At 40.8% G+C, this 20,039-nt stretch overlaps 1 protein-coding gene across 1 annotated transcript in view; it reads left to right on the top strand.

The window, feature by feature from the left end:
• Window positions 1–2,962: 2,962 nt before the first annotated feature.
• PIP4K2A (phosphatidylinositol-5-phosphate 4-kinase type 2 alpha) overlaps window positions 2,963–20,039 on the top strand; it is a 78,722-nt gene continuing 61,645 nt past the window's right edge. Inside the window, exon 1 of the mRNA XM_060782388.2 lies at window positions 2,963–3,322. Within this exon, the coding sequence (XP_060638371.1) occupies window positions 3,182–3,322 (141 nt within the window). The 5' untranslated portion in view covers window positions 2,963–3,181. The remainder of the gene's footprint in view (window positions 3,323–20,039) is intronic.

Here is a 20,039-nt window from a genome sequence, read left to right as displayed (position 1 = left end):
ACTGGTCCATGAGGTCACGAAGAGTTGTAAATGACTGAACGAATAAACAACAAAAAGAGCTTATAAAAATGTCCAGTTTTTCCAAAGATAGGTAGTGCTTTACAAAAAGAAATTCTTAACTATACCTTGTTCCAAAGATAACCATTGATTTCAATTGTGCTTTCTGCCTAGTTAGGATATGCAGCCCTAACATCTTACTAATATAAAAGAATTCATCAACAACAAATAATAAGAACTACAGCCATGGCCTGGAATATATTAGGTGTGGGAGGAACATCTTTGATGAGCGATATAAAGGCTCCTTAAGATGAAAATGTTTTTTCTGGCAGGAGCCCCAAACCGAGATGTTGACGTGCCTGTTTCAGTACAAAGAGCAAGAAAACTGGAGCTAGCATCAGACGCCAAGACACATCTGAGCTGGGAACATGGGAGCTGATTCAAAACGTAGGTCAGCGTACTGATGAACCCAAAACAGGAGATCTCTATGACGGAAATGGAAAGGGAAGTAAGGAGATGCAACAAGAAGAATGTATAAGCATTATCTATTTCATCTGCGGTAATCAAATGAGACAAGGTAAGTGCATGCAGCAATGATGATGATGAAACATTCAAAAGCAACAGAGTTATCTGCATGCACTTTTTGGGTACTGTGGAGCACTTTTATGAGTCATTAACACACCGAGTCATTAACACGCTGATTCTGGATTATAATTCCTCAAATCTCACAATTTATTTGGTTGTTGGCCAAGGGCATTTGGAGAGTTTCAGTTTATAAAGAGACCACACAAGGACTTCAGGAGTTCAAATCTCCTTGCCCATGGAAACCTATTGGGTGATTTTGGGCAAGCCACACTCTCTCAACCTCAGAAGAAGGCAGTGACAAATTTCCTCTGAGCAAACTCACCCACCCACCCCCAAAAACACACAATAAGTTTGCCATAGGGTCGCCATTAGTTTTTCATGTCAGGAGTCACTTAAGAAACTGCCCAGGGGACGCTCGGATGTTTTTGATGTTTTACCCATCCTTGTGAGAGGCTTCTCTCGTGTCCCCATATGGAAGTGTTTCTCAACCTGGGGGTCGGGACCCCGGGGGGGGGGTCGCAAGGGGGTGTCAGAGGGGTCACCAAAAAACATCAGAAAACACAGTATTTTCTGTTGGTCATGGGGGTTCTGTTTGGGAAATTTGACCCAAATCTATCGTTTGTGGGATTCAGAATTCCCTTTGATTGCAGGTAAACTATAAATCCCAGCAACTACAACTCCCAAATGTCAAGGTCTATTTTCTCTAAATAGTGTTCACATTTGGGTATATTGAATATTTGTGCCAAGTTTGGTTCAGATCCATCATTGTTTGATTCCACAGTGTTCTTTGGATATAGGTGAACTACAATTCCAAAACTCAAGGTCAATGCCCATCAAGCTCTTGTAGTATTTTATGTTAGTCATGGAAGTTCTGTGTGCCAAGATTGGTTCAATTCCATCATTGGTGGAGTACAAAATGCTCTTTGATTGTAGGTTAACTATAAATCCCAGCAACTACAACTCCCAAATGACAAAAATCAACTCCCCCCCCCCCCCGAAGTCCACCAGTATTCAAATTGGGGTGTATCGGGTATTTGTGTCAAATTTGGTCCAGTGAATGAGAATACACCTTGCATATCAGGAATTTACGTTACAATTCACAATATTCGCAAAATTACAGTTAGAAAGTAGCAATGAAAATAATTTTATGATTGGGGGCCACCACAACAAGAGGAACTGTATTAAGGGGTCATGGCATTAGGAAGGTTGGGAGCCCCTGGTGGCGCAGTGGGTTAAACTCCTGTGCTGGCAGGACTGAAGACCGACAGGTCGCAGGGTCGAATCCAGGGAGAGGCGGATGAGCTCCCTCTATCAGCTCCAGCTCCTCATGCGGGGACATGAGAGAAGCCTCCCCCAAGGATGATAAAAACATCAAATCATCCAGGCGTCCCCTGGGCAACGTCCTTGCAGACGGCCAATTCTCTCACACCAGGAGTCACTCCTGACACGACTAAAAAAAAATTAGGAAGGTTGAGAACCACTGCCGTATGGGGAGCTGGAGCTGACAGAAGGAGCTCATCCGAGCGGCTTAAGGAGCTGGGCATGTTTAGCCTGAAGAAGAGAAGGCTGAGAGGGGATATGATAGCCATGTATAAATATGTGAGAGGAAGCCACAGGGAGGAGGGAGTAAGCTTGTTTTCTGCTTCCCTGGAGACTAGGACACTATGGAACAATGGCTTCAAACTACAGGAAAGAAGATTCCATCTGAACACGAGGAAGAACTTCCTGACTGTGAGAGCCGTTCAGCAGTGGAACTCTCTGCCCCGGAGTGTGGTGGAGGCTCCTTCTTTGGAAGCTTTTAAACAGAGGCTGGATGGCCATCTGTCAGGGGTGATTTGAATGCAATATTCCTGCTCCTTGGCAGAAGGGGGTTGGACTGGATGGCCCATGAGGTCTCTTCCAACTCTTTGATTCTATGATTCATCCACGCTCCCCCCGGGATTCGAACCTGTGACCTGTCGGTCTTCAGTCCTGCAGGCACAAGAGTTTGACCCACTGCGCCAAGAGGGGGTCTATGGTGAGAGGGAAGAGCCGGCACATTCTTTTTGTCACGCATGCTCAGAGCGAGCACGGGAAGAGACTTCAAATCCCCTTAGTGCGCATGCTCAGAGCGAGGACGGGAGGAGACTTCAAATCCCCTTAGTGCGCATGCTCGTAGCGAGCTAGAGCCCGTCTGTGAAAATAAGAGTGTAGGGTAGTTAGTGGAAGAAACTGCACACTCCTGTTGCGCATGCGTTAAAAGGGAAGAGGGACTTAGCGCGCATGCTCACACAAAACGAAGTGTTCCTGCTCAGAGGGCGGGGAGGGAGGGTGGGTGAGTGAGTGGGCGGGGCGAAGGGAGGGAGGGAGGAGAGGGGGCGTGGCCTGTGCGGGGAGGAGGCGGAGGCGGCGCGCGGGGCCATATTCGGCGCGCGGCGGCGCAGGCGGCCAGGCCAGGATGCGCTTGGCATTGTCCTGCAGTGGCAGAAGCAGCAGCAATCGCTGCGGCACCCACACCGCCGCTGCCCTCTTGCCGCAATAGCGCCTGCCCTTCCCCTCCTTCCTTCAATCCTTCCTTCCCCTTCCGCCTTGGCTTCCTCCTCCTCCTGCTGCTCTCACCATGGCGGCCCCCAGCAACATCGTGTCCGTCATGGCGAGCAAGACCAAGACCAAGAAGAAGCACTTCGTGGCCCAGAAAGTCAAGCTCTTCCGGGCCAGCGACCCGCTCCTCAGCGTCCTCATGTGGGGGGTGAACCACTCGGTAAGACGGGGAAGGAAGGAAGGAGGGAGGGAGGGTTGCTGAAGGAAGAGGGACCTCTCTCTCTCATGACAGATCTGTGTCTTGGGAGGATTCTTGAAGGGCGAGTCAGCACAGAGGTGGTTTAACGTGGTTGAGCCTTGACAGGATGAGTGGGATCAATGTCATGGAGTTGGAAGAGGCCCCAGAGGGCATACAGCCCACCCAACCCTGATCTGCCACCAAAACATTCCCGACAGATGGCCATCCCGCCTCTACTTTAAAGCATCTACACCAGGCCTGGGCAAACTTTGTCCCTCCAGGTGTTTGGACTTCCACAATCCCTAATTCATTTCAATTTACCCACTTTTGTTGGAAGAGACTACCAGAGGTCATCCAGCCCACTCTACCCTATTCTACCACGAAAACACTCTCAACAGATGGCCATCCAGCCTCTGTTTCAAAGCCTCTACACCAGGCTTGCGCAAACTTTAGCTGTTTTGGATTTCCACCATTCCTAATTCACATCAATTTACCCACTTCTGTTGGAAGGGACCCCCAGAGGTCATCCAGCCCACCCAACCCTGATCTCCCACCAAAATGCTCCTGACAGATGGCCATCCAGCCCCTGCTTCAAAACCTCTACACCAGGCTTGGGCAAACTTCAGGTGTTTTGGATTTCCACCATTCCTAGTTCACTTCAATTTACCCACTTCTGTTGGAAGGGACCCCCAAAAGTCATCCAGCCCACCCAACCCTGATCTCCCACCAAAACGCTCCTGACAGATGGCCATTCAGCCCCTGCTTCAAAACCTCTACACCAGGCCTAGGCAAACTTCATCTCTCCAGGTGTTTCGGACTTCCACAATTCCTAATTCACCTCAATTTACCCACTTCTGTTGGAAGAGACCCCCAGAGGCCATCCAGCCCACTCTACCACCAAAACACTCCCACCAAAACACTCCCTCTGCTTCAAAGCCTCTACACCAGTCCTGGGCAAACTTCATTTCGCCAGGTGTTTCTGGACTTCTACCATTCCTAATTCATTTCAATTTACTCACTTTTGTTGGAAGGGATCCCCAGAGGTCATCCAGCCCACCCAACCCTGATCTCCCACCAAAACGCTCCTGACAGATGGCCATCCAGCCCCTGCTTCAAAACCTCTACACCAGGCCTGGGCAAACTTCATCTCTCCAGGTGTTTGGAATTTCCACCATTCCTAATTCACTTCAATTTACCCACTTCTGTTGGAACAGACCCCCAGAGGCCATCCAGCCCACTCTACCCCATTCTATCTCCAAAACACTCCCGACAGATGGCCATCCAGCCTGTACTTAAAAGCCTCTACACCAGGACTTCCACCATTCCTAATTTTACTTCAATTTACCCACTTCTGCCAGTTCTCTTCATACCTCTGCAGGCTCGTCCTTATCTGAAATACTTGGGATTAGAAGCATTTTCGATTATTGTTGCTATTGTTGCATTTGTTTATACATACTCTACTTTTCTTGCTTTGTTTTCATAAAAGAGATTCACAAAGGCCATCCAGATCCAATCCCTTGATATTTGAGCCCTACAGTAGGCTGTTAGGAATTATGGGAGTTGAAGTCCAAAACACCTGGAGGGCCAAAGTTTGCCCATGCCCATTATAAGTTTTTTTAAATTTTGGAATGCCCCCCCCCCATTGGCATATATGGACAACATCTTGGAGATAACAACAAAAACAACAGTAATAGTAATACTTTATTTATGTCCTTTTCTTCCGGCCCAGACCCTTTAAATAGTTCTTTAATAGGCCCTGGACATTAGTGGCCCTTGGCCCCCCAGTATGACCATTGCTGAGACCCGCTCCTGCACTGTAGCATTCTGTCGGCCCCATGCCTCCCTTTTCTCTGCCCTAGTTTCAGCCTAGCCCAGTGGTTCTCAACCTGGGGTCCCCATAGCCTGACCAATAGCTTAAGCCTTTTATCTGAATTTTGGCCCCTAGTAGCTTACCTTGCACGAAAGAAAAGAGCAGAATTGATTTTTAAATTGGTTTTAATATATATGTTGTGTTAATAGTTTATGCTTATGTTCTATGTTTCACATTGTATGTGTTTAGTATTTTGCATATGTGGAAACCGTTCTGAGTCCCCTAGGGGAGATAGGGCAGTATATAAATAAAGATTATTATTATTATTATTATTATTATTATTATTATTATTGTTATTGGTACCTCTGCAGGCCCATCACAGGTTGAATGTTTGTTATTTGAAATTTATTATTTTATTTATTTGCTATATTTATAAACCACTTTTCTCCCCCTTAAGGGAACTCAAAGCAGTTTCGAACATTATAAAAGCAAAATTCAATGCTGTACGTACATGTGAAAACCAAAAGATAATCGCAAGACCATAACATACAACTACAAATTAACCGTACCAAATTAAAATGTAAACATAAAATAATATTTAGACATAAAACATAAAAAATTAAACATTGGTAATACAATAACATTTATATTAAAAACCTACCGATAAAAAACACTATTTTAAAAACTGTTCGGCTGTTAGGAATTATGAGAGTTGAAGTCCAAAACACCTGGAGGGCCAAAGTTTGCCCATATCTGTATTAGAGGGGTTTTTTTTTATTTAGGAATCTCCCATTGGCATATATGGACAATATCTTGGAGATAATAATAATTATTATTTATAACCTGTCCCCTCTCTCTAAAGGGACTCAGAGATAGGATCCAACCAAGCCCAGAAACAAAATTAATTTTATGTTTCATACGCACCTTGTACACATAGCTTGAACGTAATTTAATACTTTTATGCATGAAATAAAGTTTGTGTATATTGAAAGCAAAGGTGTCACTACCTCATTCACCCCCTGTGGATGATTTCGGATTTTGAAGGGATGCTCAACCTGTACAAGCTTGGACAAGAGGCTTGGCACTCCCACCCGGGTGTGCACACACTGCTTTCCCCTCTTCCTCCCCAACACACGCCTTCTGTCTCATGTGTGCTTTCTTTTCTATAGAGTTCTGGCTGATTATTGGGCAGCGGGGGGTAGGTTCAGACATAAAAGTCTGAACAGAGGCTGGATGGCCATCTGTCGGGGGGTGCTTTGAATGTGATTTTCCTGCTCTTTGGCAGGAGGTTGGACTGGATGGCCCGCGAGGTCTCTTCCATCTCTGATTCTATAAGTTCCCCATCAAGGCACTGGTTAGTGTTGATGGATAAGAAAAGGGTGCAAATTATGAGTGTTTTGGTGTGGGATACATGTGCCCTTGGATACATAACTTCAGAGGTGATCATAGCAGAAGAAGGTGAGAAGTATTCTTTCTCTCTTATGTTCCCCTTTCTTTCATGTTGGGTTCTGTGAGTGCATTTTTCCTTTAGCGTTTAATGTTAGGAACTTGGTGATTGTTGAGTCTTGGTTATTAGCAATGATGACTAAATGGAGATGAATTTTCCTTAAATGCCAGACACAGACTATACACAACAGAGAAAGACTTTGCCAGTAGCATCTGACTGAAGGTATTTCACAGTGCTAGATGTGATAAACCTTAGTCGTATTATATAGCAAGCGCTTATCTTTACATCCTATTGTTTGGTACTTCTCTCTCCGAGACAGTGGGGCTGAGTAACTACAACAAATGCCATTCTTAATAGGATGTCTGGGATGTAGTTGACAGTGGGCAATACTAGATTAATGGAGGGAGCTGAGCATTTTACCCCAGAACTAATGGCTTTGCTGCTGTTCAGGCTGGATGCATTTTGCTGAGCAGTGGTTTAAAAAAAAACCGCAGGCTGCAGAGCAGCTAGAATGTCTTTATACTCACAGGGAAACCCCATCTTTCCCACCACCCTATAAAATAATGTATGTTGCATGCTTCAAAGACAGAACATTTAATGCTATCTGAGATGAAATATTGCCATAGTAGGAAAGCTGGGAGTGTGTTGCTGCCTTGAAATACTGCAGTCTCCTGGCCTTTAATGGTTAACAGCAGTTCATTTACCTGTGCAGTGTTAGGTTGGATCAGACTAAAGCAGGAATAGGCAAACTTCGGCCCTCCAGGCCCTACTGGCTGTTAGGAATTGTGGGAGTTGAAGTCCAAAACACTTGGAGGGGCGAAGTTTGCCCATACCTGGACTAAAGGGAAAATAATTGCAATTATTTGGTACTGCCTAGTTCTCGATTGTTACAGAAATGGATATTGTTATGATTATAGTTGTGTGCCTTGGGTTGGCACTGACTTATGGCGACCCTGAGGCAAACATACCACAAGATTTGTTCAGAGGGTGTTTGTCTTTGCCACCCTCTGAAGCTGAGAGAGTGTGACTTGCCCAAGGTCATGCAGTGGGTTTCTATGGGATTTGCACTGTGGTGACCAAAGTCCAAACCACTGTAGCCCACACTGACTGTGACCATGATGAATATTGTGAAGTTGACTTGAAGTGTCAGGATTGGGTTATTTGCCTTAAATTGTATGGCTTAATATTTTGCAATGAAAAAGAATGATCTATGTCTTAATTTGTTAAGTGTGTTTCAGATGGTTAGACAACCAGTACTTTATTTAAGACCAAATCTGCAGGGTTTGTTTGTATTTAAGGTGGTGGATACACTGTCGTAAGGCAACACGCAACTTGCAGGCAGATACGTACACATGTAAAAAATTGCTTTGATGCAAGGGAATGTATTGGGGGAACTACATCTGTATCACAGTTTATGAATTTTTTATACATGCACTTTGGACAAAAATGTGTGTCAAAAAAAGAAGTTGCAAATAGTCTGCCAGGGCAAAAATCTTGTGCTTTCTGGCTTCTCTCAATTACTGCAGTCTGTTTGTTAAAACGTTGCATTTGTGCAGCTATGTAAGCTGCCTGCTAGCATCTCTGAGCAGAAGCTAAATCTGACTACTTTATAATCCTGAAAACACAACTGATTCATATTAACCTCCTTGTGTGTCTAGAAAAGCTGTCAAATGCCTTGGTATGTTATTGTTGCAACAATCCATTGAGGGAATAAGCGAACAGTATCCACTGCTGTGTTGTCTGCAAACCTTGCATGAAAATCCCCATTTGCATTCAGTATTAATAACTTATTTTGGGAGCTTACTAGTGTATATAGCTTTACAACTGAGCAGAGTGATGTTGAACTATATCTGTGGTAGTGTTTGTGGTTTGGTGACTAATCTTCCGCTTCACTAAAAATAATGCAGTATTATCTGTTCTCAAATTTGTACGTTAGTGGGTTCATTAATCTAGCCACTGCTTCTGAAGTCAAGTTAGTAATTTTCTAATTTTTGAAATGAGTTCTTGCAAGTAAGAGTTTGACTGTAGTGTGAATAGAAGGGAATAGGATCACTGCTGTGTAAGGGATTCTTCCATTTACTCCAATATCCCATGAATATCACTCTGCAGCCTGTGTATTACAAGAAAGCTGTAATAAGAGCTTCTCATCAAAGGAATTCTGTTTTCTTTATATTTGGCCTGAAGATAGTGAAGAAATATTGCATGTGGGTGTAATTTATGCAAAGAAGCCATACTCGGGGCAATATCCTACCATTCATTAACAACCCCCCCCCCCCCCAATGCAAATGCTTCAGGCACAAGTTCTATTAATCCAGGCTCATATTTCTGAATATTCTGCATTAGATATGATTATTGTGGAAAGGTGGGTTGTTGACTCTCATTTTCAGATCATTTTTAACCTCTGATTGTTTACATCTTCAAGAGATAAAAATAAATTCGGGTGTTATCTCATCATAATTGTTCATGTAAGCAGACTTCTTTCATTTACCACAGTAGCTAATGCCATAAACTTGCTGATAACCTTTTGCTAATGTTCTAAATGTAGAACAAGTTAACAGAACAGAGTTTTGTCATGTCCAATGAAAGGTCTTAGAGGGCAGGATATAATGAACTGTAATTTTATTGCAGGGCTGCAGCCAGGCTTGCTGGCTTTATGTTTTGTACTGAAATAGCATATTTCTGGATTTGGGTATATTCTCAGTTCTTTCAATTAAATGATGGAAACTATAGGAGACTATTTGAATGTGTCAAGTACAGGTTGGTTTAAAATCAGTATTCAGTAGGTTGGGTTACTATAAGACTGAGAGCCATTCAGCAGTGGAACTCTCTGCCCCAGAGTGTGGTGGAGGCTCCTTCTTTGGAAGCTTTTAAACAGAGGCTGGATGGCCATCTGTCAGGGGTGATTTGAATGCAATATTCCTGCTTCTTGGCAGGTGGTTGGACTGGATGGCCCATGAGGTCTCTTCCAACTCTATGATTCTATGACTTTGGCTGCAAGATTTGACTTCACTACTTCATCACACTAGAGAAAAAAATCCACTTAAAATCCAGTTTGTGCCTCCTGCAGAATTCTGGAGTTTGTAGTTTAGTGAGGCTGTTAAAGGCGCCCCCCTAATCTACAAATCCCAGAATTCTGTGGGAGGCAGAAACCGGATTTTAAGTGTATTTTTTCTCTAGTGTTATAAAGTTAAAATAAATTTACCTTATTGGAAAAAGAAAACATTTAAAAGCTTGTTAAATTAACAGTGCTTATGGATGGTTTTTTTCCGGTGTGCTTTTATTGCAGATACATATCAAATATTATTTTCTTAGTATTCTTAGTATTATTTTCTTAGGGTTTGGTGGGCATTGACCTTGTGTTTTGGAGTTGGGGCTCACCTACATCCTGAGAGTACTGTGGATTCAAACAATGATGGATCGGGACCAAACTTGGCATGAATACTCAACATGCCCATATGTGGACACTGGTGGAGTTTGGGGAAAATAGACTTGACATTTGGGAGTTGTAGTTTCTGGGATTTCTAGTTCACCTACAACTAAAAAACATTCTGAACCCTACCAACAATAGAATTGGGCCAAACGTCCCACACAGAACCCCCATGACCAACAGAAAATACTGTGGTTTCTAATGGTCTTTGAGGACCCCTCTGACACCCCCTTGTGATTCCCAGGTAGAGAAACACTGGTTTAATGCTTCTCCTTGAGTTAAAAAAATCTTTCAAAATTTCAGTTTAATTGAATAGCTCTTAGTATGCACTAATGTTGAAATGTCTTGTTGTGCTAAAAAGAGTCTAAGTGTATAACTAAACTAAAATATAGCTACTCTTGAGTAGTCAGCTGTGTCATTATGCTGTCAGTTATTAAAACTAACTATTCTTTGTCAGTCTGGTTTAAAATCTCTTTTAGATTTTTGCTCAGATCCTGTTCATGAGGGCTTATGTCTAACCTACTGAAGAAAAGGGAAGCTTGGGGAGAAGTGATTATGGGAAAATATGCATTGTTTTGATGAAGGGTTGTACCACCTTGGATGACATTACTTTCCACTGCTGCTTGAGAATTCCAATGAATGGGAAGTAGCCCATTCAGTAGACACTCACTTTGTGTTTTATGTTTTCACACACAACATGCTCTGGGACATAGTCCATTTCTCTGCTTGGAACTCTTCACTAAACTCATTGTATACATCTGTTCTCCTCAATGGTGACAGCTTTGTAGTGCCAAATTCTCAGGACCTACATGGCTCCCCCCTTCAACATATTTTATTTCTTTTAATTTTTGAGAAGACAGGAAAGCTTGGAGAAGATAATGCTGGAGGAAATTGAAGGAAAAAGGAAGAGGGGCTAACCAAGGACAAGATGGATGGATGGTATCCTTGAAGTGACTGGCTTGACCTTGAAGGAGCTGGGGGTGGCAATGACTGACAGGGAGTTTTGACGTGGACTGGTCCATGAGGTCACAAAGAGTCAGAAGCAATGGAACAAATAAACAACAACAACAACTTAATTTTTAAATGGATGTTAGGAGGCTGAAAGAGAGCTAGAGCATAGGGGTGGAGTGGAGTGCCCCAACAGCAGGTGTTAGTGCATGCCGCACCAACTGGGATGGATTGGTTCATATTTTGCATTACTTCAGAAATATTTGCTTTTTTTCTCTTCTCTGTGTATTGGAATGGGGATAATCTGGAGTTCTAGATATCAAGCCACATTGCAAGTCCCATCAGCTCAGTCGGACAAGGACTAGAAGTTTGCAGCTCAAAAACACCTGACAAATTGCATAATTCCCATCCCTGTTCTTTATACCCAATAATAATCTTAACAATGAGGTCCATATAGACAACTAAAACTTGTGTGCCAGCTGCTTGCATACCTTGGGAAGTCAGACTTGGCCACGGTGGTCAATCTTCCCATTACATCTCAAATAGACGACTACAACACACTGTACATGGGGTTGCCTTTGAAGTCTGTTCAGAAGCTTCAGGGCGGCAGCCAGGTTTCTAACTGGAGTGATACTCAGGGAGCATACAACCCCTCCTACTGATCCAGCTCCACTGGCTGCTGGTTTGCTACCGAGCACAATTCAAAGTTTTGGCTTTAGCCTGTAAATCCCTAAACGGTTCCGGTCCAGCTTACCTATCTGAACGTATCTTTCTTTATGAGCCAGTTAGAGTATAATAATAATAATAATAATAATAAACTTTATTTATACTCCGCTACCATCTCCCCAAGGGACTCGGTGCGGCTTACATGAGGCCGAGCTCATAATACAACAATACAAGCTATAACAACAACAATACAAGCAATTAAAATCAAACAGAACTATAAAACAATAACACTAAGATCAGCTGAGGAGGTCCTGCTCTTGGTCCTGCCGCCCTCGCAGGCGTGACTGGTGGGGGCGAGAGACAGGGCCTTCTCGGTGGTGGCCCCCTCAGCTGTGGAACTTCCTCCCCAATGAGATTGGATTGGCCCCCTCCTTCCTGGCATTTAGGAAACTACTAAAAACATGGTGTTTAAAGCAAGCATTTGGGGAGTGAGATGAAGTAGCCAAAATAACTTCAGGATTGGTGCAATGTCAAATGTTTTATGATTTATGTTTGTATATGTCTGATGTTTTATAGTTTATTGGTTTAATCTATCACTATATGTTATTTTAGTTATGTGATGCATTTTGTAATGCATTTAATTTTGCCATTTACTCTGTTGTGAGCTGCTTTGAGTCCCTCCAGGGGTTGAGAAAAGAGGTATATAAATTACATAAATAAAATAAAATAAATAATTGGAATGGTGCATTGGCTGTTTTCCAGTTTTCTGATGGAAAGGCCAATTTTAGTGCTAGTCAAAGAGATGGTTAAGACATCTCGTCAAACACTGGTTTGTTATTATATGAATGAGTGGAGTTGGATCTTAGGCTGATATGCACTTCTTCCTCTTTATGCATGTTGATTCACCCTTAGCTGTGAGAAAGATGGTCTTTTCCTTACACCAAGAAAAGAGGGAAGGAATAGCTGTGTACAAGGGGATGGGAGAACACATAGACTTGTAATGAGGACATATGATATCCAATAAATTCATAAGTGTTTGAAAATGCCAGTGATTAGAAAAATGAACAGTGATTAATATTTCTGTGAGAGAAAGTATAAATTGTTTAAGAATAAGTTAATTGATTTAGTTTGGAGGTCAGTAATTTAAAATAATTTTTAGGTTTCACTCTTCAGTATGTATGTAATGTGACTTAAACTGTGACATATAAATTCCACTATAAAATTCCAATTAGAAAACACACAGCAGCTGTTGAGCTTAAATGCAGTATGATGATAGAGTCATAAAATGATTCATATGGATAATTGAATGTCTTCTAGCTTTTAAAATGCAAATTCACTTTTTGTGTAATTCATTTAGGCGAGGTTTACTTGATTAGATAGCTGTTGCTGCTTAATAAATAAAAATGGCTGTTCGGTTATGTTAAATATTTTAATTATCATGTGCATTGATATACATCCGATGCACAGTATGAGAGTACTGAAGGAAAAGGCCATGAAAAAGCCAAGATCTGCAAAATGTTTCTGAATATATATTAGTGTTGTTTCTGGTTAACTGCAGGGATACAAAGGTAATGAGCTATTTATGAATCGGAGCTAGGATTTTTATTTATTTAATAATTGTTTTCCTTATGGTATTTTGTTTGTCCTAGAAGAGTAGACTCTCGGCAACAGGGAGAGGTCAAGCACTCCAAACACAGTACTGGAGTTGCACTTTGGCCACCCCAGCATACGCTGGTCCAGTTGGATCTTTGTATTCCACAGGTACAATAACCAAAAAAACGTAAACATCATTGAGAGAAAGCACTCTAAAAGTCATGCTCACAGGGTAGAATCTTGCTATTCTCCCCCAACAGCAAAATTCTGATGATGTTTTCAGCCATTATACTTCTGCTTGTAGGATGCAGTGGGAAGAAGTGGGAAGCGTTATCCACAATTTCAATGAAGATAAGCAGTTATGCTATTTGGGGGACATTAAATTCACTCCAGTTTTGGATAACATGAGGTATAACTCAGCACATATCTAACTAGTATCTTTCTTGATTCCCTGCATTCCTTAAATCATCAATTCCATAACTTAAGAATCACTGTATTATATTAGTACTACAAACCAGGTTCATTTGTATATATTGCTAAAACTCTATAGCTTTCAAGAACTGCCCTTCAGTATTTAGTGTCTCTTTTTTGAACCCAGACTTCTTGGTTTGGGGGGTTGTTTTTTTTGTTTTTGTTTTTGGAGTGGAGGTGGGCAATCTTTGAAGCCTCAGAGGGTCTTCAGGCAGAAATTTGCATGGCACAATGTATCGGTCTGATATAAACTGTGAATGTTGGTGATGGCTAATTGATACTCCAAAGAATCACATATATAACAGTGAGAAAAGTATGAATTTGATATTGCAAAATTCAAATATTTGACTCCCAAGTTTTTATATATATTGATTTTAATCAGTTCAGTTATCCTATTGTCCATGTTGTTGGTGCATACTTACAGATCTCAACAATCATGTTTCCTGTGTTTCAGTATGACTATACATAGAGTAAAATAGCTTGGTATAAAACCAATTTCAGTTTGAATGCTATTCTTAGCAGTTAATATACTGGAGCTTTATCAATCCCTCCCCTCAAGGGTCTGGCTACTTTTAATCTTGTATTTCTTTGTCCCATTTTGATTCTACTGTATCTACTTAATTTTTTTTATTCTTTGGAAAGTGTTCACTGTGGCAAAAGTGGAATAATTTTGAAATTGTGGAGATCACAAGATGCTGTTTAATCTCCCTGAAATTTTCTGTTGGTCGGACTGATTCCAAGAAAGTGATTCCATTTTGTGAGATTCCTGTTTGGGGTTCCACTTCCATCCTACTTCTCAGACACATCTTTCAGCCGGGTGTCCTTGTGTAGACACAAGCCACAGTTTTTAAGAGTATATTTGTCTAGTGTTAATACAAAACAGCCCCTAGAACTATGTCTTATGACACCAATGTCATTTCGATAAACACATGTGGCTAAAATGCCATTTCTGGGATGTGATGCATTATTTATTTACTTTGCATGAATTTACAATATTTCTAGCAGCGAATGCTCCATTATTTTAAAAGATGGTGCATATTTGCCTTAGTCTAGTGTAATGCTAGAAAGAACATAATAATTATTATCTTTGGAATAAAAACTCTCCTATTTCTTATCTTTCATGGTACTTCCACACTACACTCATTTTTACATGCTAAACACTATATAGAAACAAAATGCTGCGCAATTTGATCACCTGCCTTCAAAGTTATAGAAGAAATAACTACTTATGTTTTTTGTATAGTAAGTGCCATCTGCAATATGTTGGAAACAGATATCGTTCGGATTCTAAATTGGCATAAATTTTAAAAACTGCTGAAAAGCCCTATGCACGCTAAGAAGCAAAATCTGTTTTTAACTACAAGACTGTAAATGGAGATGGGCATAGACACACAAGTTGAGTAACCAAGCTTATTTATTTACATAAATTATATTCTGTGACTTCAACACAAATGCATACTTCCAGGATGACTAACAACATTAAAGACAATAAAAATAGAAAACAAATCATTCACTTTCTTAAAATTCATGCTGCCTAACTAGTTTAAAGTTAAAGAATGTGCACACATACATATGACTTCACTTAGCGGAGCTATTGATAACAGGGTGATCTAGAGATCTAGGAGGCCTCTCACTCATACCATCACTAGAAGTTGAAGTTGACTTGACCCTAGTTAATGACAACAACAGAGGTTTAAATCAAATTTTCTGTTAATTAGGAAATGTGTTTCTGTGTTCAGGCTTTGTTGTTGTTCATTCGTTCAGTCGTCTCCGACTCTTCGTGACCTCATGGACCAGCCCACGCCAGAGCTCCCTGTCGGCCGTTACCACCCCCAGCTCCCTCAAGGTCAGTCCAGTCACTTCAAGGATGCCATCCATCCATCTTGCCCTTGGTCGGCCCCTCTTCCTTTTGCCTTCCACTTTCCCCAGTATAATTGTCTTCTCTAGGCTTTCCTGTCTCCTCATGATGTGACCAAAGTACTTCAACTTTGTCTCTAGTATCTTTCCCTCCAGTGAGCTTTAGTTGTCCTGTAATGGCAGGCTAACCAGGCATCCTGAATTTTAAGGGACAGTTGCTTATTTCCCTTAAAATGTCCTGCGTCCTGTGGAATTAGTAGCCGGGACGTCCCAGGTACTTGGCCAATGAGGGCCCTGTCCCTTTTTCCCTCTGCCCCCCTCCTCCTCTTAGGCAATTGACTTCCCTCCAACTCTTTCTTACCTCCTGGAAGGCCCCAGAATTCCTGTCCAGAAGTTATAAACTCAGATTTACTAGATTTCAAAAGTCTTTGTATATTCTCAGAAGATTTGTTTTGAAAGTGTCAGTGCATTCATAGTAAGGGGATTCTCCATCAATGGCATACTTTACATTTTCATTTACAATAGATTTGGCATATCCTACTAAGCAGTAACTGTACCTAAACAAATTACACCTAAAGGGATGACTAAATGTATTGCCTGGTCAATTAAAAATATTTTGTTTTTCTCTTCTTAGATTACCTGATACCTTAAAACATTTTCAAGTGTGAATCTGTTAGGATATTGGGCCTACATAATTTTATTCAATCTGCAAGAAGCTTTTCAATTCTTCCTACATGGGATTATTTTCTGTATGGAAAATTACATGATGTTTTTAGGTGGCCTTGATGAATGGTTAGAGTCTAAAGGGCAAGAAAACCCCAACAGAATATATCATTAATACTCTGTTGGCAAGATTGTCTGACATAGCGCACTGGAGCAAAACACTGAAAATTGAAATCTAGAGAAGAAATACAGGAGAAAGCTTACTGCCATCTGCTTTCAATTCCTTCTCTCTTTTTTAGTGAGAAAAATTGGCTTTTTCTATTGATCAAACTCCCAAACAACCTACTAGTATTTTAAATGAGTGTCCACCACACCTGTATCTAGTTTCTAAATGCTAAAATGTTTGCAACTATAGCTTAGAATCATAGAGTTGGAAGAGACCTCTTGGGCTATCCAGTCCAACCCCTTGCCAAGGAGCTGGAAAATCGCATTCAAAGCACCTTGAAATAAAAGGTCCTGTTTATGTGTCTCCTCTTGACATGATGACCCCATAGATTTTATTGGACTTTCTTAGGCAAGGAATACTCCACTCCGAGTTGGTTTTGCCAGCTCCCGCTAAAATATAGCCTCCAACACCTCATATACATTGGCTATCTCTCATCCAAGAACTAACCAGATTTGATCCTGTAGTTTCCAAGATCAGATGTGATCTTGTGCCTTTAAGATATTTCGTCCTAGTACAAGGATCGATAAAACCCTCTAATTCTTGTATTAGTTCTGTCTGCAATTATTCATTGGAGCCAGCCAGTACAATTGCTGGCAAATCTACTTGCGCTCAATTTATGCTTGTCTGGTAACCTTATTATATCATTCTGTCTATCCCTGTTTTCTGAGATGTAGGCTCTTGGAGAGGATTGATTATGCTTTGCTTGTTAATTAGTTCACAGCTGCTGGCATTTGCTATTGCTAGTGTTTGCTTCGAGTGTACTTCCGAGAGCCAGAGCCACATTGAAAGGCTGTTATGGGAGATACTTCGCCCTAAAACAACTCATATGGAAGTCAGACAATACTGGCAGCAACAGTAAGCATAACCCAGAATGAACAAGTTTTACTGAACCAAGTAGGACAGAAAGTATTACCACTTGTTTGTCAGTGAGCTGCGTCTCAGATTAGGATGATCAGGGAGGTTTGGATATGCTGTCATATTTTGTTAAGCCATATCTGCCATTCTTTCCTCCACTATACATGTACATTTAAGGATACATTTTAAGGATTTCCATTTTAACCAGGGAATTTGTTTACTGTAAATACATTTAAAATGAAACTCTAATTCCAAACACCAAGGTTTTTCCCTCTTATTACAAATAGAGTCCTGAGCCTTCTATTTTTTTTTTGGGGGGGGGGGGGGACTTGATGCAGATGGCTATCTCCAGGAGGAAAGTGAAATTATCTTTTTATAATACAGTCTGAAAGTCTCAGAGATTAAATTTAAAGCCCAGTATTATATTTTGCATTGAGTAAAATTAAGAGATACACAGAGCTGTCTGCTTCACCTTTTCACATGGTCTAGTGCTCTTTGGAATATATTTTAACCCTCTTTTATCCCCCTAGCATTTGTTCGCCTTCTTTCTCTGTAAGGGAATGCATATGGTAGACTTTATACTATTTATTTTAAGAATGTGTGATGAATGTAAACAGTTTCCTTTGTATATTGTTAGTTCTGATAGTATTTTCATCACTCTCTGCACTCTTTTCTTGTCCCTGGAATTGGAGATTTCAGTTTTGCATCCTTGCTTTTGTCTTGTCATTTCAAATCGACATAATCTTGAAAATTTTATAGATTATGTTGAATTGCAAATGTATTAGCTCTACCCTATGTCTAGTCATATGTCTGGCTGTCAACATCCTTCGTGAGCTAGATACTGTTAATACTACTTTGATATAAGCTGATTGACACAGTTTCAGGTTTTTTATTTACTATGGATACATTTCCATGTATAGTCGAAGTCCTTTTGACTATATTGTAAGTACAAACTAGATAGATCTCCTTTTCTATTGGACAATATAATAGGAATAAAAATGGCCCTGTGATGGCAGTCTTGGACTAAATCAGATGGCAAAGAAATAGTAATGAATGCTAAACTTGGAAAAAACCAATTTCCAGGCTCTAGGTGAGACTGGCAATGGCGTAGTCATCTTAAAAAGAACTGCATTTGTTACCATCGATATAATTGCTCAGTTGCCCTTTGTGATGTTGGAACTTGCAGAAATTCTCTGTTTGACATACCTAATAGTACGTGGTCTTTAGAATCACATCCATAATGAATGGAGTTAACCTGTTGGCTTTTGATCACATGGAATGCAGTAAAATAGATGGAGGCTATTTTAGGGTAGAACTCGTCTATGTTGCATTCTACACTGTTTGGAATATAGAAGTTTGCTGAATTGGCAGATAAGCTGGCAATACCTTTTTTCTACCTATTTTTCAAGGGAGTTTGTCAACTCCCTGTTTAAGGAATGTTGATGTAGGAACTGGAATATAAGCACTTTCACTTGGTATGTAGAAAACCCATGAAACAGTGGACCCAAAGATGTCTTGAAGAACTGTTTACAGTAGGGAATAAAAATGAGCAACGTAGATACCACATATTTTCCTCTCCCTGGTTCCACATTCTATTTACAAAATCATATACTTCATTCTTGGTTACTTATATAGCACTTTTAGAATGCTCTGTGTAATTTATTGTTTTGATATAGTGCAAAGTATTAGAGAACATGTAGGAGAATGGCTACCATGACTTGTTTGCAAATTCCTGTATGAGCTGACCCAATCAGCACCTCTAGGACAAATGTGTGGATAGAAATTAAATTATCTGCTGGCATTTGCTGACCTATTGCAATTCTGGGCTCAAACATGTCAGAATTCTATTTGAATAGTATATGTTTATAAACTTACTTGGATGTGAAAATATTTAGTTATGAATGTTTGTACAAATTAAACAGTCTAATACTGAAATGAGACAGAACAGATTTATAAGTGAATAAATGCAAAAGCAATGCACACTCGAAGTAGACTGACTCTTCCTCTGTAACTGCATACTTTTCAAGTAATGGAGTAATTAATGTACCACTAAATTCCTAAGTGTTACATATAATTGGATCCAGATTGATTCACAAACGGAGCCATAGAAACAGAACTATCAAAATACATGGGACTTATTAAGCATGCTGAACTTAAGTTTCATTGATTAGTACAGGTTTACTTTTTAGTGACTAAATTTGAATCTAATATGCAAATGTGTAGATTCTGTAGCTGTGGATATATAACTTGCCACACCAATTCATACATGCTGGGCAAGGAATTAATAATGTCACTATCTTTGTAGTCTTAGGCAAGTAGCAAAACAGAAAGTTTATCAAGAAGTTACTGTGGTAGCATACTTTACTTACTTACTTAGGCTATCCCTCATTGTCCAAGTGTGATGGCCTTCCAAGTGTAGGGTCTTAGTGGTGAATACATAGGTGACTGTAGAGCCCTATTCTTGACCCACATGTTCTTCCACAGTGGGAATATTGGTTTCCAGGTGGAAGTTGGTTCCGGTCAGGGTTGGCTTGACGAACCTTCCTCTTAGTATGTTTCTCCCTTTCACCCTCCATTCATGCCTCTTCAAATTCCACAGCAATGCTGGTCACAGCTGACCTCCAGCTAGAGCACTCAAGGGCCAGGGCTTCCCAGTTCTCAGTGTCTATGCCACAGTTTTTAAGGCTAGCTTTAAGCCCATCTTTAAATCTCTTTTCCTGTCCACCAACATTCTGT

Source organism: Anolis sagrei, chromosome 6 (genome assembly GCF_037176765.1).
Source record: "Anolis sagrei isolate rAnoSag1 chromosome 6, rAnoSag1.mat, whole genome shotgun sequence".
Taxonomy (NCBI): domain Eukaryota; kingdom Metazoa; phylum Chordata; class Lepidosauria; order Squamata; family Dactyloidae; genus Anolis; species Anolis sagrei.
The sequence above is the reverse complement of the archived record's forward strand: the minus strand, read 5'-3'. Positions and strand labels throughout refer to the sequence as shown.